This window comes from Topomyia yanbarensis, chromosome 3 (assembly GCF_030247195.1).
Source record: "Topomyia yanbarensis strain Yona2022 chromosome 3, ASM3024719v1, whole genome shotgun sequence".
NCBI classification, from domain to species: domain Eukaryota; kingdom Metazoa; phylum Arthropoda; class Insecta; order Diptera; family Culicidae; genus Topomyia; species Topomyia yanbarensis.
Genome location: NC_080672.1, coordinates 296,045,615 through 296,061,028, shown reverse-complemented (window position 1 = coordinate 296,061,028; position 15,414 = coordinate 296,045,615). Strand labels below are relative to the sequence as shown.

Here is a 15,414-nt window from a genome sequence, read left to right as displayed (position 1 = left end):
TCCCAAATCTATTTGTATAGTTTAGCTTAAGTAGACTGCCCTTAGCTGCATTTCGTGATTGACCGAATGAGTGAAAATGCACAATTAACCAAAAAGTGATGCTTGGGAGGTGCAGACCATTCCTTACTGTGCATGTTTCACTGACCCAACATTTTCATAAAATAGCCGGCCACGTTCAATGCTGTTCCAGCAGGAAATGAAAGGAATGTTAGTTCGACCCTTACTGTTGATAGAGACCGACACCGGAATTGTGATAGAAGGAAAAGAAAAAGATCGGAAGGTATGTCTTGGTAGACAACATGATCTTAGCAATATGTAGGTAAGTCGCTCGTGATCAATTTCCGAGAATTTTAAACGAGCGACTTCAACTCCGGACAGCCGACCATCGAGAATATTGCTTCCTATTTACACTTCAATGATGATTTCCAATTTTTTTTTAGTTTCATTAAGCTTGAGCTTGAACTCCGCGTTAAATAGCGTGAAAATGTCTTGGAACATACTCAATCGATATATTTTTCATACATTAATATAGAAATAGTCTTTAAAACCAAGAAAATAGTCTTTAAAAAATTAATCGATGGTAGTAAATAAACCTAAGCTACAACAAAAAACTAGATTTTATTTGCTAACAGAATATGAAATAATTTGAAGTAGTCCAAAATGGATATTAAATGCTTTACTTTGTATGACGGTTACATTGACAGTTCCATGCGCACGTTGTTTATTACCCTTCCCTGCTAGCCACAGATCTTCTCTAATGCAGCTCTCCTGCCCGAAGCGAATATGAATCAGGTTCCATCCCCAACCACTGTCAAAATATATGAACTGGCATCGGTTGGGACCAGAACCTGACCCACCCCTGGGTCCATCCAAAAACGGCATAAGATAATTCGTACTCCGGTTGGTTCGGGGAGTGGCGACATAGTATGGCCTTATGTTGCACAAGAATACAGTTGTGCCATTAAAAAAGTATTTCAAGTCATCCCTAAGCTTCTTCAGAAAAACTGATGAGTTAGATTTCATCAAGTTAAGCCTATGTTATGAATTTTGAAATTTCGTCGTATTCCTTCGAGCCAATTTTCAATGCCCGTTTTATCTCGTCCAACGTCAAATCAGAAGCCTAATAATTGATTACAGTCCATTCCACATACGCACAAACAAAAGCTGAAATTGGAGAGCATCAATACGAGTAGTGACAAAATTTTGAAAAACTGGCTTCTAACATTCTCGTATGGCAATCCAATCTTTTAATAACCCAAAATATTCAGTATGAAAAATTTGGTTACACGATTTATGTTGATTTCTGTTTAGGACGGTCGCATCCAATTAATCGTTTTCTCTACCGGTGTTGATATGCAGTCTCTCGAAAAGTAGGCTTACGACAAGCTTGAATAACAGCATTCAACTGATTTCACAATTCTTTCTGTTCAATATTTGCGGCTCGATATATGAAATTAGTGGGAACCAATTAAGAACGAGCTTCAGTCGGATGTTTTAAATTCGTTTTTCTTTGTGTATGTCACTTTCCAACTATCGTAAAAAAAATAATGACCTCTGCAAGTAGCACAAAGTGACTCAAACTAATTGAATCGCAATCCACCAGTCGGGCACATCTCACAAATATTTCCTTCTCGGTGGCGTACCTACAGTCCTTTGAGGAGTTGCACGGTCCGCTTCAAACAGCTCAATACGAATGATAATAAAAAATAAGAACTAATCTGTAGCGCGGACCTATATTTAAATTTTTTCCTAATTTTAATGTTCGGTTGTTGCATTATATTGACGGCTCTGACCGAGATACGCTGAAAATTTTCACGTTTTCCAAGCCTTTTTTGAAAGATTTTATTAAATAAATTTTTTTGTTATGCATGTTCATACTTGCATACTCCAAAATTTAATACAACATTGCTAAACATGCACCAGCAGATTACAGCCATCCAAATGATAATTTGTCGAACTTATTTCTACAACTGAACTTAATTTTAAGATTTTGCGTAAAATATGTTTGTTTCGCTATTTTTCACTGCACCTGATTCTCAATTGTTAGGGCAGTAGTAATTTTCCATTATCGTCTTCGGGTATAAGAACACAAATGGCGACAATATTATCAACACTGCGTTGAATTGGTATGGTCATCATAGCTAAGATATTTTTTAACCGATTTCGATATTTGGATGTTTTGGATTCAGGATCTCATCTACTTTTAGACGCTGTGAAAATGACTTCATCTGATCCCGGGAATTCGAACACTTGGAGGAATGTTTCAGTATTGGGATACTAGTTGTGAATTTCAATGGAATATTGGCAATATGGGTATCGAAATTCTTGGAATTGTTGGTTTGGAACCATTTAGTGAATTCATTCTTAACCGGACATTTCGGAGCAGGTACCAGTGTGGCCGTTCTGAGTTCAAATTGTCATATGGTTTCATTACGATAAATAGCAGACTACTAAGACAATTTCAAGAATATTGATGCCTACATTGCTATGATTTAAATACAAATAACAAAACTTATACTAGTACTGGAACATTTCGCCGGAAATCCGGATTACCGGGAACTAGATGCATTCATTTGGTTTATTTTTTCTAAATTCTAAAAGTGGAAGAGTTTCTCAATCCGAAATATCTAAAATTGTCCAAAACGGTTGAAGAATGTCATAATTATGAGCATTTTAATTGACGGGTACCCTCGTCGGCATGTTAAAGGTATTTTTTTCGGCTAATCGTGCTGTATTGCCAAAATGTTCGAACCTTCAAATGCCTAATACTGCTCAACCATTCCTCTCATCTCAACCATTAGTTCTTTGGTCATAATATTATACTTATAAAGTTGAGGTTTAATCAATTAAAAAACATTCATTGCATATTCTGAAAGTACATAGTTTCGAAAATATCTGTGCGAAATTTCATTGACATCGGGGCACTTGATTTCAAATTGCAGCCGTTTGCAGTTTGCTGGTTTCATCACCGAATGAAGTTAACACAAACCTTTGAACACGATTATCTCGGAAGTCGGAATGGAGTTTCTTGAAAAGGACCGTTGCAGTGAACGTGATACCTCTAAAACTACTCATCCGATTTTCATTTTTTTTTTTTTGGAATTGCTCGTATTTATATTCACGTGTACTTGAACGGTTCATATTTCATATAAAAATTTTCGATACTTTGCAATGAATTATTGTTTAAAATTTTTAGCACCTCAAATGGGCATTGAAAATTGGTCCGAAGATATTTGTATATATCCAATTCTGATTTAGCTTGATGAAATCAAATTTTGTTTAGTTTTTCAAATGGGGCTTTGGATGGGGTTGAAAATAGGATATACCTTTTCAATTTGTAATGGATGCATTGAAAAATATATATACTTCACTCTGAAAAAATGACAATTTAAAAAACGTTTCAGTTCATTGCAACAATCTAACTGAGCATAGCTTTGTATGGATGAATTTTAGAGTAAACGTAACCTTTTAGAGTATTTTGAAATTTTCGAAGCTTTTATTTTTTTTCAGTGACTTTATACTTTCGAAATAAGTTTGAACCTGGGTTTCCTTTCAAAACCATATTTATTACTAAATTATTTCATTTTCAGATTTCTCAGGCCATTTTTACCTCAATACCTTGATATATTATAATCAGGTATATCGTCGAAAAATCTGCGGTTCAGCACAATCAACAAACTTCTCTTTGAAAAACGCTTCTCTTAAACTAATAAAAAATAAATTTGCACATTCATTACTTGACAGATTTAGATCAAACAAAGTTCTAGTTGAAACAAGCAAAGCAAACCGTTATGCTATATTTCACCCTAAAGAGAAAACGAAAAAGTAAAACAAACCGGTTTATTAAATATTTGGCTGGCGACTTATCACATTATTTCCCAATTTAAAGAATTGAACAAAACACAAATCAGCAAAATCTTCATAAAATTTTATTAAGAAATGTCAAAACATCAACAAAGAGCTTTCATCTGCTTTTTGCTCGTGTCCCTAAAAATAAACATGCTGTACTATGTTATGTCCTAAAAACCAAATTGGCGATGCAACTATACCGTGATTATACCGAAAGTACCCTGTTATCATCTATCATCCAATTGTGAACCGCCATTGGCAAGAAGCAGGTGCAAACAAAATGGTAAATCGATTTAGATTCATAACTCTTTCCTGTCAGTACCAGCCTGCGACGACGCATAATCGCTTCAATGTTCGTAGCTAGCAACTTGTCAACATTGATTGAACTTTACAGCGCCTGCAGTCCAATTACCGCTTGGTCTATGCTGCTGTGGTAGACTAAATTTCGTTATCGTTCATTCACTCGTTTTTCTATTCAATTAGCAATTAATAACTACCCGTTCCTTTCTCTGCAGTTGTGTGCGCCTATCTGAAAGCAGCTTATTTCATGATATGGTGTGGTTTTCCTAGATAGGTCAACAATATCATTGATTCAATCGGATTGAGTTGTTTAAATCTTCCAGTTAGTCATTCTATGCAATCTAGCATGATGTTCTGACTTGTGTTGTTCAATTCGATTCCATGTAGGCGCCATATAACCCCAGAGCTGTGTTTCTCAACTAGAAACTTAAATTCGTGAACGTGAGCGACGTGAAACAAAATTTTTACTGCACCAGTCATCAGCGTACTTTCCGCGTCTGACAAGAGTGGATTCAATAATTATTCTTTGAGAAGTGACAGTTTTTTTCAAACTAATTAGACACCGCACAATATCGAAAAATTGCACATACATTGATATCTATATTATTGGTTCTTTGCTAAGAATTAATTAAATGACAAAACTGACTTGAAAAAATAAAATAAGAATCATGTTTAAGGTGGTCGTCGGATGTGACAGCGGGTTTATACATTTTGTTTGTGGCGAACTACGTGGAAATTGTTGGCGGACTTCTTAAAACATATAATTTATCATCTCTTCTAATTTTTTTAACTTAAAAGAAACTAAATCCCTAGAGGTCAGACATCCATCTCATGCGTTGAAGCAATAAAAAACTTAACGGTCTATTCAAAGATGATTGGAATATCATCACTAGGTGCTCTATCAAGTTTGAGTGAATAATTTATCAAAAGAATTACAAAATGGCTGACGTATTTATACCTCTGATTAGAATATCCTTATATGGCGACGCTATTATTTTGATGATGTGGCAACAGGCATGTTTGTTCATGCGGGGTCGCGGTAACGTAAACTGTTTATCCCTTAAATCCGCTGTTCGTAATCAGTGCACGGCGACGTTCGGCGTGAAATAACTTAGTTACAAATGGCGGGTCAATTCTTTTTCTCGGCGGCAAGGTATTAAAAGTAGTATGTGGTTCTTTCTTTCGACCAAAAATGAGGTCCAGAACTAACTTTCCGAATATGAGAAAATCAGAAGAGCTAATTAGTTCGTTAAAATCGATCAATTAGGCCGCACGTAGTATTTTTTTTTAAATAAACTGGCTAAAAACTTCAAATATCAATATTATGATCAAACATTTTTTTGCTGAACTCATTTAGATTTGTTTTTGCAATAAAATTGTAATTTCACCTAGTTTGGGTAGCCCGTTTTAGAAATTTTTACTCACTGCTCACCTAAAAAGAATCGTTACATCAGAGTGAAGTGAAGTCTAGCTATCGAGGTATCACCGTATCACAGGTGGATTCTGATTTCTGACTTTGTTCGATAGGTAGATTGGCTTCACCCTTTGCGTAACTGTTCTTTATAAACTATGTTTTAACTTTTGAAGAAAATTAATGTTCCAGCTAAAGTTGTCTTCTGGACGATTAACCATCACCTCATTCGCAGTCAATCTGGTTGCAATTTTCATCCTGCGTAAATGTGTTTATAAGCAGAACGTAAAATAGAGAAAATATGCTCAACCCTCTACAATATGTTAGAAGCAAACTAACCGTACTTTAGAATATCTATTGTGACAACATTTCGCTCCTGTAACATGCTGGCTATTTTCACCCTAACTATTATAATAGCTATACACGAAAAAAATGGTTCCCAAAATCGTGAATGAAGTGCAATGATTTCTGAAACAATCACGTTTTTACATTACGAAAACAGGACCATGAACAAAAATCATGCGTTTTATAATTATGTTCCATTTTTATTCAGTAACGCCTATATTACGCTTTTATTAGTGAAGATATTTGTTTTTGTTTTGTCAACTTCAGTTACGGTTTCCGAGATACCATTACCAAATCGATATCTGTACATGAACTAGTTCACAACTTTATGAACATTATTCATAAAACCAAGGGTTGAGTCATGATTTTATTCATAGCGTTTGGAGCATTATTCAGAATCTGACTATGCGACGTGAGCTGATTCATGATTTGTTACATTTTGAACATGTTCTGGGTTTCATGGTTGTAAAGTAGTTGACAAAATCAAAACATATTTTTTCGTGAACTTTTCTATGAAACCCGGAATATTATTTATGAATCATTTCAATCATCATCAGAGGTTAAAATATTCGCTCATTCTCACGACAAGCAGTTTATCGCACAGCGTTTTCATCCTTAGTAGGCACGGACTCAACTTTTCACCTTTCAAGAAATTGCGAGAATTTACTGGCAATGCATTATGGAAGCGTGATAATTTCGCAGCTTCGAACCTCGTGATAAATTATTTTCAAGAAAAACCATTACATTATAGAATTTATTTCCCCACATTATTGCAATATTTTCATTCCAAGGATCTGTATCTACTCATTTTTGTGAATTTTTGCGAAACCATTAGTTATTCGGCAGTTTTACAAAAGGATCGAAAATATCATCTCATATTATACCACGAAAAGATGAGGTCCAATGCTGTCTTGTCGAGAAAAGTTGGAGAGCAAACAATGTTACATTGTATGTTTGCTTTTTTATTGCTGGTCGAATTAGATGAAATATCGCCTTCTTCTGTTCACGAATGCGAAAATTGTAAACTCTGATCATCATGAATTCATACTATATCAGTCACCTATATCCTACTCAGTATATCCTACTATACAAAATCACAAAATGTTATTCATGTAAACGTGAACTCATTCCTGATTTCAAGCGAATTAGTCACAATTCACTATTCATGTTCATGAAATAGCACAAAACCATGAAATGGATTTTATGTACTCGTGAACTAGTTAATGATTCCTAATATAATAGTCAGCACTTCGAGCTCGTGAAATAGTTCACAAAGTCGAAAAGTATTATTCATATATACGTGAACTGATTTATGATCCATAGCGACTGACCATTCGTGCTCGTGAATTAGTTCACAAAATCATAAAACCTCATTAAAAGAAATATGAACTGATTCATGACTCCTAATACAGTAGTCACACCTGACCATGTGTGCCCGTGAAATAGTTCACAAAATCAAAAAATATTATTCATGGTCTCGTGAACTGGATCATGATTCTTAGTAGGTACATAATTCTATCTTGAGTGCTTGTGACATTTTCCATGCAACTTTGCACATGGTCTTGAAATTTTCACGTGGACTATTTCACAAAATTTGGGTTTTGTAATGAAATATTATAGTTATATCCAACCTATAGTGAATACTAATAGGTGCGAGCAGCAGATATAAAAAAACGATTAAAACCTCGATCATCATTATTTATTCGATAAGGTTCAATGTGATGTCTGGACAGAAAACGAAAACTGCGCTGAGCACCAAAATATATTATAGAGCCACAAATCGTGTTCGTGATATAGTTCACAAAACAAGATACCGCGGATCAGTTACGCTTTTATGAATCAAATCATGTTACTCCGAATAAAAAATCTGATAGTAAATAAACATGAACATGAGTCACATTACTCCACGTGTCAAATTCGAACGTGAGCTCAAGAATAAAATATCACGATAACGTGGATATAAATTACGAAAAACGTGCCTGAGATCTTTAAATCATAAATTGCACTACTACTTAAATCATAAATTGCACTACTCGGGACCAAAATATTAAAAATCGTGAACACAAATCACTTGTAACTAAAATATCGCAATAACGTGAAATTACAGAAATCGTGACTAAGATCTTGAAATCACGAATATAAGTCAATAAAATATCACGAAAACGTGAATATAAATTTCGAATATCGTGACTAAAACCTTGAAGTCATGAACATTAATCGTGCTACTCTGCTAAAAAAAAATCGCTATTAAACTCAAGAATGAAATATCACAGCAACATTATAAGAAATTACGAAAATCGCGACTAAGCTTTTGAAATCATGAACATCGTTTTAGTTGATACACGACAAACCAGAGAATCCCCAAAGTATGAACAAGAATCATAACAAAAACTAAACATGCCCAGGAAACAACCACAGTAACTCAGCCAAAAATTGCAATGTAACACTATGTACATTTTTGCGCGAACTAGTTTTTTGAAAATTCACATAGTTTTATGAATATCTATTTTATTATCCTTAATTTCTGGAACGATTTTCGTAAATCGTTCATTTCACTAAATCGTGATTTTTTGTTCATGAAATTATGAACGGATTTTTTCCGGATTTTATTACAAAAAAAAACTTGTTTCATAAAACAAATACCTAAAAGATCGTCGTTTAAAATTTGGTCCAAGTATCAATAAAAATAAATAGCACCATATTGAGCTCGTGCTCACCGACAATTTCGGCTGAATATTTTTTTCCTTTACCAATTTCACTGTTCCTCACTTTATCGCCACTGTACACTGTAAATTTTGAGAACACCGCTGTCCTGCAGCTTCCGCTTTGGCTATTTCGCAAAATGTAGTGTTGATGTGAATTGATATGAAAAAAAACGATCACCATAATTAATCGTGTCTCTTTTTGCTTTCTTCTTTTCCTTTGCGTTCAACCGTGTGATTTTATTTTTGAAATGCTGCTGTTCGAAACATTTTTAAAAAATCAAAAAAACCTGTGTGTAAAAATCTACAAAATTATGCACTATTGGCCTAACTCTCTTCGAATTTAAAATATCATTTATTTCTGTAAAATTTACGAAAAAACAGAAGATTGTTGAGGCCTGCATCCAAGTGAAGGTATGCTAATTCTGAGTACTGTGATTTTAGTTTTGTTTTCTTTCTACTTTGGTAATTTATGAGTTTTTGAGTGATTGTTAATGGACTTGGTATTAGCCTATTTTTAAAAAAAACCTATCTGGACACTAACCAAATTTCCTTTGTGATTTCAAGCGATTTCGAGTGTCGTCTTGTGAAAGTTTGTGCGTGTTGTTGTGTGTATATTTTTGAAACTCACCTGGACAGGCGTATCTTGAACACTTTGATGCATGACAACAGTCTTGTCAATTTTGACGCATGTTATGTTCAATATTTAGCATTTTATCATACCATTTCGTTTGCAGAACAACCTCTCGACGGACGGTATGAAGGAAGATTTCAGTGACTTGCCACCGACGCAGAGGCGAAAAAAGCTAGCCGGCAAGGTTCAGGAGTTGCAACAAAAAGTGGCCCAGGAACAGGCCGCCAGCGAAGGTCTGATGAAAATGAAGGGTGTATATGAGGCAAACTCTCTTTTGGGTGATCCCCGTTCGGTTGAGGAACAGCTGAACGAATCCGTAAACAAACTGGACAAACTGCGACTCGAGCTGCAGAGGTATCAGAAAATGCTCGATCAAGCCAACAACCAAACCATCGTACAACACAGTCCTCAAGCGAGTAGAGTGATACAGAACGGGCAACGATCGTCCAGGTGAGTCGATGATTTGCTGTTTCAAGTTTTTACAACTGAACGTAACCCACAGTAGTCTACCTAATTACAGACATTCCAACGGCAGTAGCAATCACGACAATGATGACCACGGCGAAGACCACCCGGACCATGACGCTGGAAGTTTAAGCAGGTCAGCATCAGAGAGTAGTGTACAGCAAGCGCAAAATGGGCTTAATATTAACAATAACGGGTATTTACTGAATTATTATCAATTTTTATACATTTTTCTTCCAATTTTTCCACATGCATACAGTATTATATATTCCATTTTTTACCACACCCCATTTTTGTCGTTCCTTCAACGTTTAGTTTTCCGTTGCATTCGTTCATCAGTCATACCTTCAATCGATTAGTAGATTTTGGAGTCATGTTCATGTAACTAACCATTTTGTTTAACATTTCGTGTGTGTAGTGTGCGTATAGATAAGAAACATCAATGCCTTGCTTCCATAGACATTTTTTCGGTATGTTATTTTCGACCTGTAGTATAAGGATCTCAAACCGCTGAGTTACATTCAGACGAATATATCACCATAAATTTTCGGGAAAATTCTTACTTTTGACGTTTATTATACGATAACCTGAAAGTATTTTCTTGTAGAATGATTCTTTTCAGATCAATAGTCGATTGATCCACTTCTGAACTAGAAAAGGAAAAAAAGATCAGGACCAAGACCAAAATATGAAACAAAACTGAATAGTTTTAATGAAGAACTAAATAACTAATAACTAAAATGGATGGAGATTCTTCATAAGATTAAACAAACTAGGGATCACATTATTTAAACCACCTCTTCGTTTAAAACCGACGTTTGCTCGTTGGAGAACATGATGTGTAGAACACCGATCTAGAAAATATCAAAGGTTAAGCTTACTAGGTTCTACATAAAACATCATTGGCGAACGCGGTTCTGTCAGGGTGAGGAATGACGATGACAATATTCTCAACCAACATTATCGTTTATCGAATTTCAATTAAAAGAGCACTTTACCTGTATACCCTGGGATATGGCGATGAGCCCTGGTATTGAAAGTCTTTAAATTTGGAGTATCCCGAGCCAGGGATACTAATATCACAATAGACCAGATGATCTTTGGCTGTCTAAAGACGCGTGCTCTGGACTGGCGCATCAGGGGTAAGGAAGATGAGCGCTAGTGCTGCCATTGCATTCCTCAGACTGATGATTATTGTTTTATGTTGTTTTCAAAACATGTTATCTACTGTCTGCTTTGCGTCGAAACCGGCACTATAAGGGTGTTGGGTCTTGCTGGGCAGACCGACATTACCGCCTCGCTTTGTTAGTGCGATGCAGTGGGTAGAATTAAAAGTAATAAATATCTATAACAAAAACCTGTTTTAATCCACCTAGCGGTGCAATTGTGCCTTTCTCAATCATGAACACGAGAATGTGTGCGTTGTTTATATTCTTTAAAAGCTTTCAAATGCAAATATTACATTTTATTATTATACATTACATGACAAATATACAAGAAAAGAAATCATTATTCAACTTTAGAACTTTTGCAAAAGAAAAAAACAGCCACGGTAATCTTGAACCGAAAAAAGGTGCAAAATCGGCAAAGTCCCAAAAAGTCGATTTAAAAAAAAAACAAATTTTTCGTGATAACATAAAATCTCGACATTTCATACATTTTAAAGATGTTTGGCATCAAAAATGCGAATTCGATTTCTGAAATTTCATGGGGTGCACCCTTTGAAAAGAAATTTGAGTTCCGGCTTATATGGGAATTTCATATGTGACCGGACGGTTTAGTCTATATTTCCGGACCCATATAAGCGATCCGTACGAAATTTCATAGACATCTGTGGGGATATTATAGCTATCATTTGAGACTAAGTTTGTAAAAATCGGCCCAACCATTTCCGGGAAACTGATGTGAGTTCGTAAATTTTGAAAGATGGTCGCTTTTCCCGGGCACTTCGGGAACCGTCTATGGTGGTCAATGGAGTTAACGAAAGTTTGGTTGGGCGTCGGTGACCTAGAACAGCAAATTTAAGTTGTTTGAGAGACATTTTAGCGAAATTTTTACCTTTTTTGCTTTCATCGGAGTATCGGTTTGAATCACAATTTGCTATGTGATCGCACGCCACAACCTGTAACTCCGGAACCGGAAATCGGATCGGGATGAAACTGAATAGCCATTTACGGGGACGCAATACCTTTCACCAAGTTTAGTTGAATCGGTCTAGTCATCTCCGAGAAACCGATGTGACTGTTATTCTGAATTTAGATACTTCCGCCGGGGCTTCCGGAACCGATGATGGTGGCCAATGTGGCCAAATAGACTTTGAATGGATGTTAGTGACCTAATACTACAAATCGAAGCAGTTGTGGTCATATTTTGGAAAAAATTTCACCTTTATACATTCACTGCAGAATTTATTAAAATCGACATTTTCTGCGTGTTCGTACTGATCACCCTGTAATTCCGGAACCGGAAGTCGGATCCATTAGAAGTTCAATAGCAGCCTATTGAAACGTTGCACCTTTCATTTGGGACTAAGTTTGTCAAAATCGGTTCAGCCATCTCTGAGAAAAATGAGTGACATTTTTGGTCACATACACACAGACGCACATACACACACATACATACATACACACAGACATTTGGCGAACTCGACGAACTGAATCGAATGGTATATGTCAGTCGGTAGTCGGTTTTCAATTTTTTAACGATTCTTATGCTGAAGGATCTCTGTCCGATTTTTACAGTTTTTTCCGATTTTTATTTTCTAAAATATTTTCAACGAGTTATACGAAGCTTGTTCTATCCTTGCTACTTTTATTTTCGGTCGCTTATTTGATTGTCACATTTGTTCATTGTTTGAACAAATCTTCTTTGGATGGAATCTTTTCTAATTCGCCAGTTATTAGTGGTATTAGTGTGCAGTGCACTAAAATCAATAAAATTTTGAAGATTGTCAAGTTATGCGATCTTGTGTCACTGATTGGACACTTTTTAATTGAACCGCTTTTTAGTTGGACCTCCGCTAATAGGACCGCCTTTCATTTATAAAAACCCTGTTAGGCAGCCATTTTGTCCTAGCCAACATCTGTCTTTGTTAAAAACAAAACAACCCAATGCTATTGCATGGGCGACATGGGCCTAGAAGCAGCAAAGCCCACCATATGTTGACTACTGTCAAAGTCTGTATATCTCCATAACGGATAACAGGAGTGACACCCCCTGATAAAAACATCTAAATGTCAAAGTTTTATGTCAAATTTACTTTGACAATCCAACTGACAACAGGCGAACAAGTGCCTATACACAACAGGGTGATTCATCATGAGGTTTTTTAATACCAGCAAAAAATTAAAAAATGAATTCAATCGCGAAATCTTTATTGTTACTCGAATGAACATTCGAGAACAATTTCTTTCTAATATTAACCATGTTCGAGTGGTCCAATTTTGATTGTGCATTCGAGCATTTCCAACTGGTTAATTATTCGAGTAATGTTGACTTCCAATTCTACAATCGTTGAAGACTTATCCACATAGATTTTTGACTTCACATTTAGCATTTTATCATTTTATGATAGCTTCGCAGAAAAAAAAAGTCTAGAGGTGTGATACTGTAATTTTGAATGCTTTTACACCAAGTTGATGCATACGACAAGTCAAGCTATTGAGAATCGATTTTTTGCGGTTATCGTGTGTACTATCGGCCACCACCGCTCTGTTTTCTTTACTGCGTGCTGCATGTGGTTGATTTTATCTCTTATCTTCCAATAACGTGAACTGCGAATCTTACTTTTCGATTGTATGGCGAATAGGGGGGGGGGTGGATCGCACGAAATTTATTTCTCACAGACAATACTGTAGAATAATAGCATGACAGTTTGCTGTCAGTATCCGTTAACTACTAGTACTACTAGCCCTGTTAAAAAACTCATGTTGAATCACCCTGTACTAACATCCGTCAGTTGTTCCAACTAGCGAGTCAAACTCGTTAGTTTGGACTTAGTCGGACACGACCGTGAGGCGATCGTGGGTCGAGGAATTTCACCCGTGGGCAGGAGTGGTACATTCGAGATCTCGGGGTCGAATTGGTATTTTTAAGGCTGGATGTCTTTGATGTGCGTGAGGCGTCGGGATCCGGCATTTTCTAACTTTCTTCGGAGATTTCCTGGGTTCCGTAGGATCGATTTTCAGGGAAAGGAGTCGCTTCGACATAGCACCGGGTTTCAACGTTTCACAAATTTCTGGTCCATTTGGCGTGGGGGTGCGTATCAGATATCTGGTGAATTATCGTTGATGGGTTTTTGACCTTGATAGTTTTTCGGTGCCTTGTTTCTGATTGGGTTCGGGTTTCGCGATAGGACTATGGGTGATCTAGCTTTTTACGGAGTGTCCGATAAGAAAATTCAGGATGACTATTAGAGTGGCTCGCGGTTGTATGGGAAAACTTAAAAATGTTTTAAACTAGCGGGTACAGCACTTTTTGAGTTCCTTTTGTGGTCCCAAATCCGCCATTATTTTTTATCTTGACATTCAAAACAAATTTTTGTCCAAAAACACGCAAAAACCATTTGTTTCTCTTGTTATTATGTTAAAGATATCCCCAAAAACACCTTTTTATGAGCCACTGATGAGGAGATCCACTTAAGCAGTGTTTAGTGGGTGACATTTCCCGTCTCCTCTGCACTTACTCTACAGCTCCAATTGGACGACTCTCAAAAACAAACACTTTAAGAATATATTTTTTCCAGAAATATCTGATCTAGTACCAATGGACATGATCCGGTTCATATGATATGGATTAATGGAGTCGGACTCTAAAAATTCGTGTTTCGAACTTAAGTATATGTGAGCTTTAGAGCCTGAGATGTAACGAGGTGGTTTAAGAATCTTGAACCTTGATCATCCGAAAATAAAATCTACTTACTAATATTTCAATAGCTTCTATCAAATAATACTTGCAAAAGTCAACAACAAATAACGAAGTCCCACAACAAATCTATGTAGGGTAAAGTGCCTATTTTCACCGTATTAGGAAGAGTGCCTCACTAATTCATTAATTACTCGGCCTACAATCGATGGAATGCGTACAAATTGGCATCAGTAACTTTGCTTCATTGTTAAGAACCAAGATAGTAACACAAATGCCCTGAAAACGGTGAAATTCTCGTGTTTGAGCGCAACGAAAACTCGAATCGAGAGCCCCTATCGTTGTCATATCATTTGACTAAATGCGTTGTATAAAGATGGCAGACGCTGCTTTAACCTACGGCTTCAAGTGCGTCGGGCGATAATAGAAATATAACGAAAATAGGCTCATTACGTTACATATGGTATGTGTTAAGTCAAATAGGAACTAATCATTTGGAGATACGTGACTAAAAATAACGGTATCTTATCAAATATTGCACTTGAAATAAACATATCTACTTATTTTGGGGAATTAGATATGCACTGTCGAATCAATACCGAATGTAATGTGAATTTTCAGGTTATTCATTCGTCGATCGCCATTTCCTAGTCATCTTGAACCCCCGTCATTCTTGATAGCGTGTAGTTCTCATAAACGGGATCTGTCTTGAAGTTGACTATCGCTTCAAAGCTCTTGCTTGCAGTCCCTATAAGCCTTTTGTACCTCGCGGATAAAATCGTTACCATAAGCTGCTGTGCTGTCTTATGACAAACGCCAGTGTGGGTTAAATATAAATTGTGTTA

At 36.3% G+C, this 15,414-nt stretch overlaps 1 protein-coding gene across 16 annotated transcripts in view; it reads left to right on the top strand.

Moving 5' to 3' along the window:
* Positions 1 to 15,414, top strand: part of LOC131692829 (formin-binding protein 1-like) — a 209,407-nt gene that overhangs the window by 181,954 nt on the left and 12,039 nt on the right. For 2 of the 16 annotated variants that reach the window (XM_058980126.1, XM_058980124.1), the window contains exons 7-9: positions 8,992 to 9,021; positions 9,345 to 9,691; positions 9,744 to 9,842. In XM_058980126.1, the coding sequence (XP_058836109.1) occupies positions 8,992 to 9,021; positions 9,345 to 9,691; positions 9,744 to 9,842 (476 nt within the window). Of the gene's footprint in view, positions 1 to 8,991; positions 9,022 to 9,344; positions 9,692 to 9,743; positions 9,903 to 15,414 lie in introns of all 16 variants that reach the window. The other 14 variants (XM_058980129.1, XM_058980128.1, XM_058980127.1 and 11 more) reach the window with 11 other exon arrangements.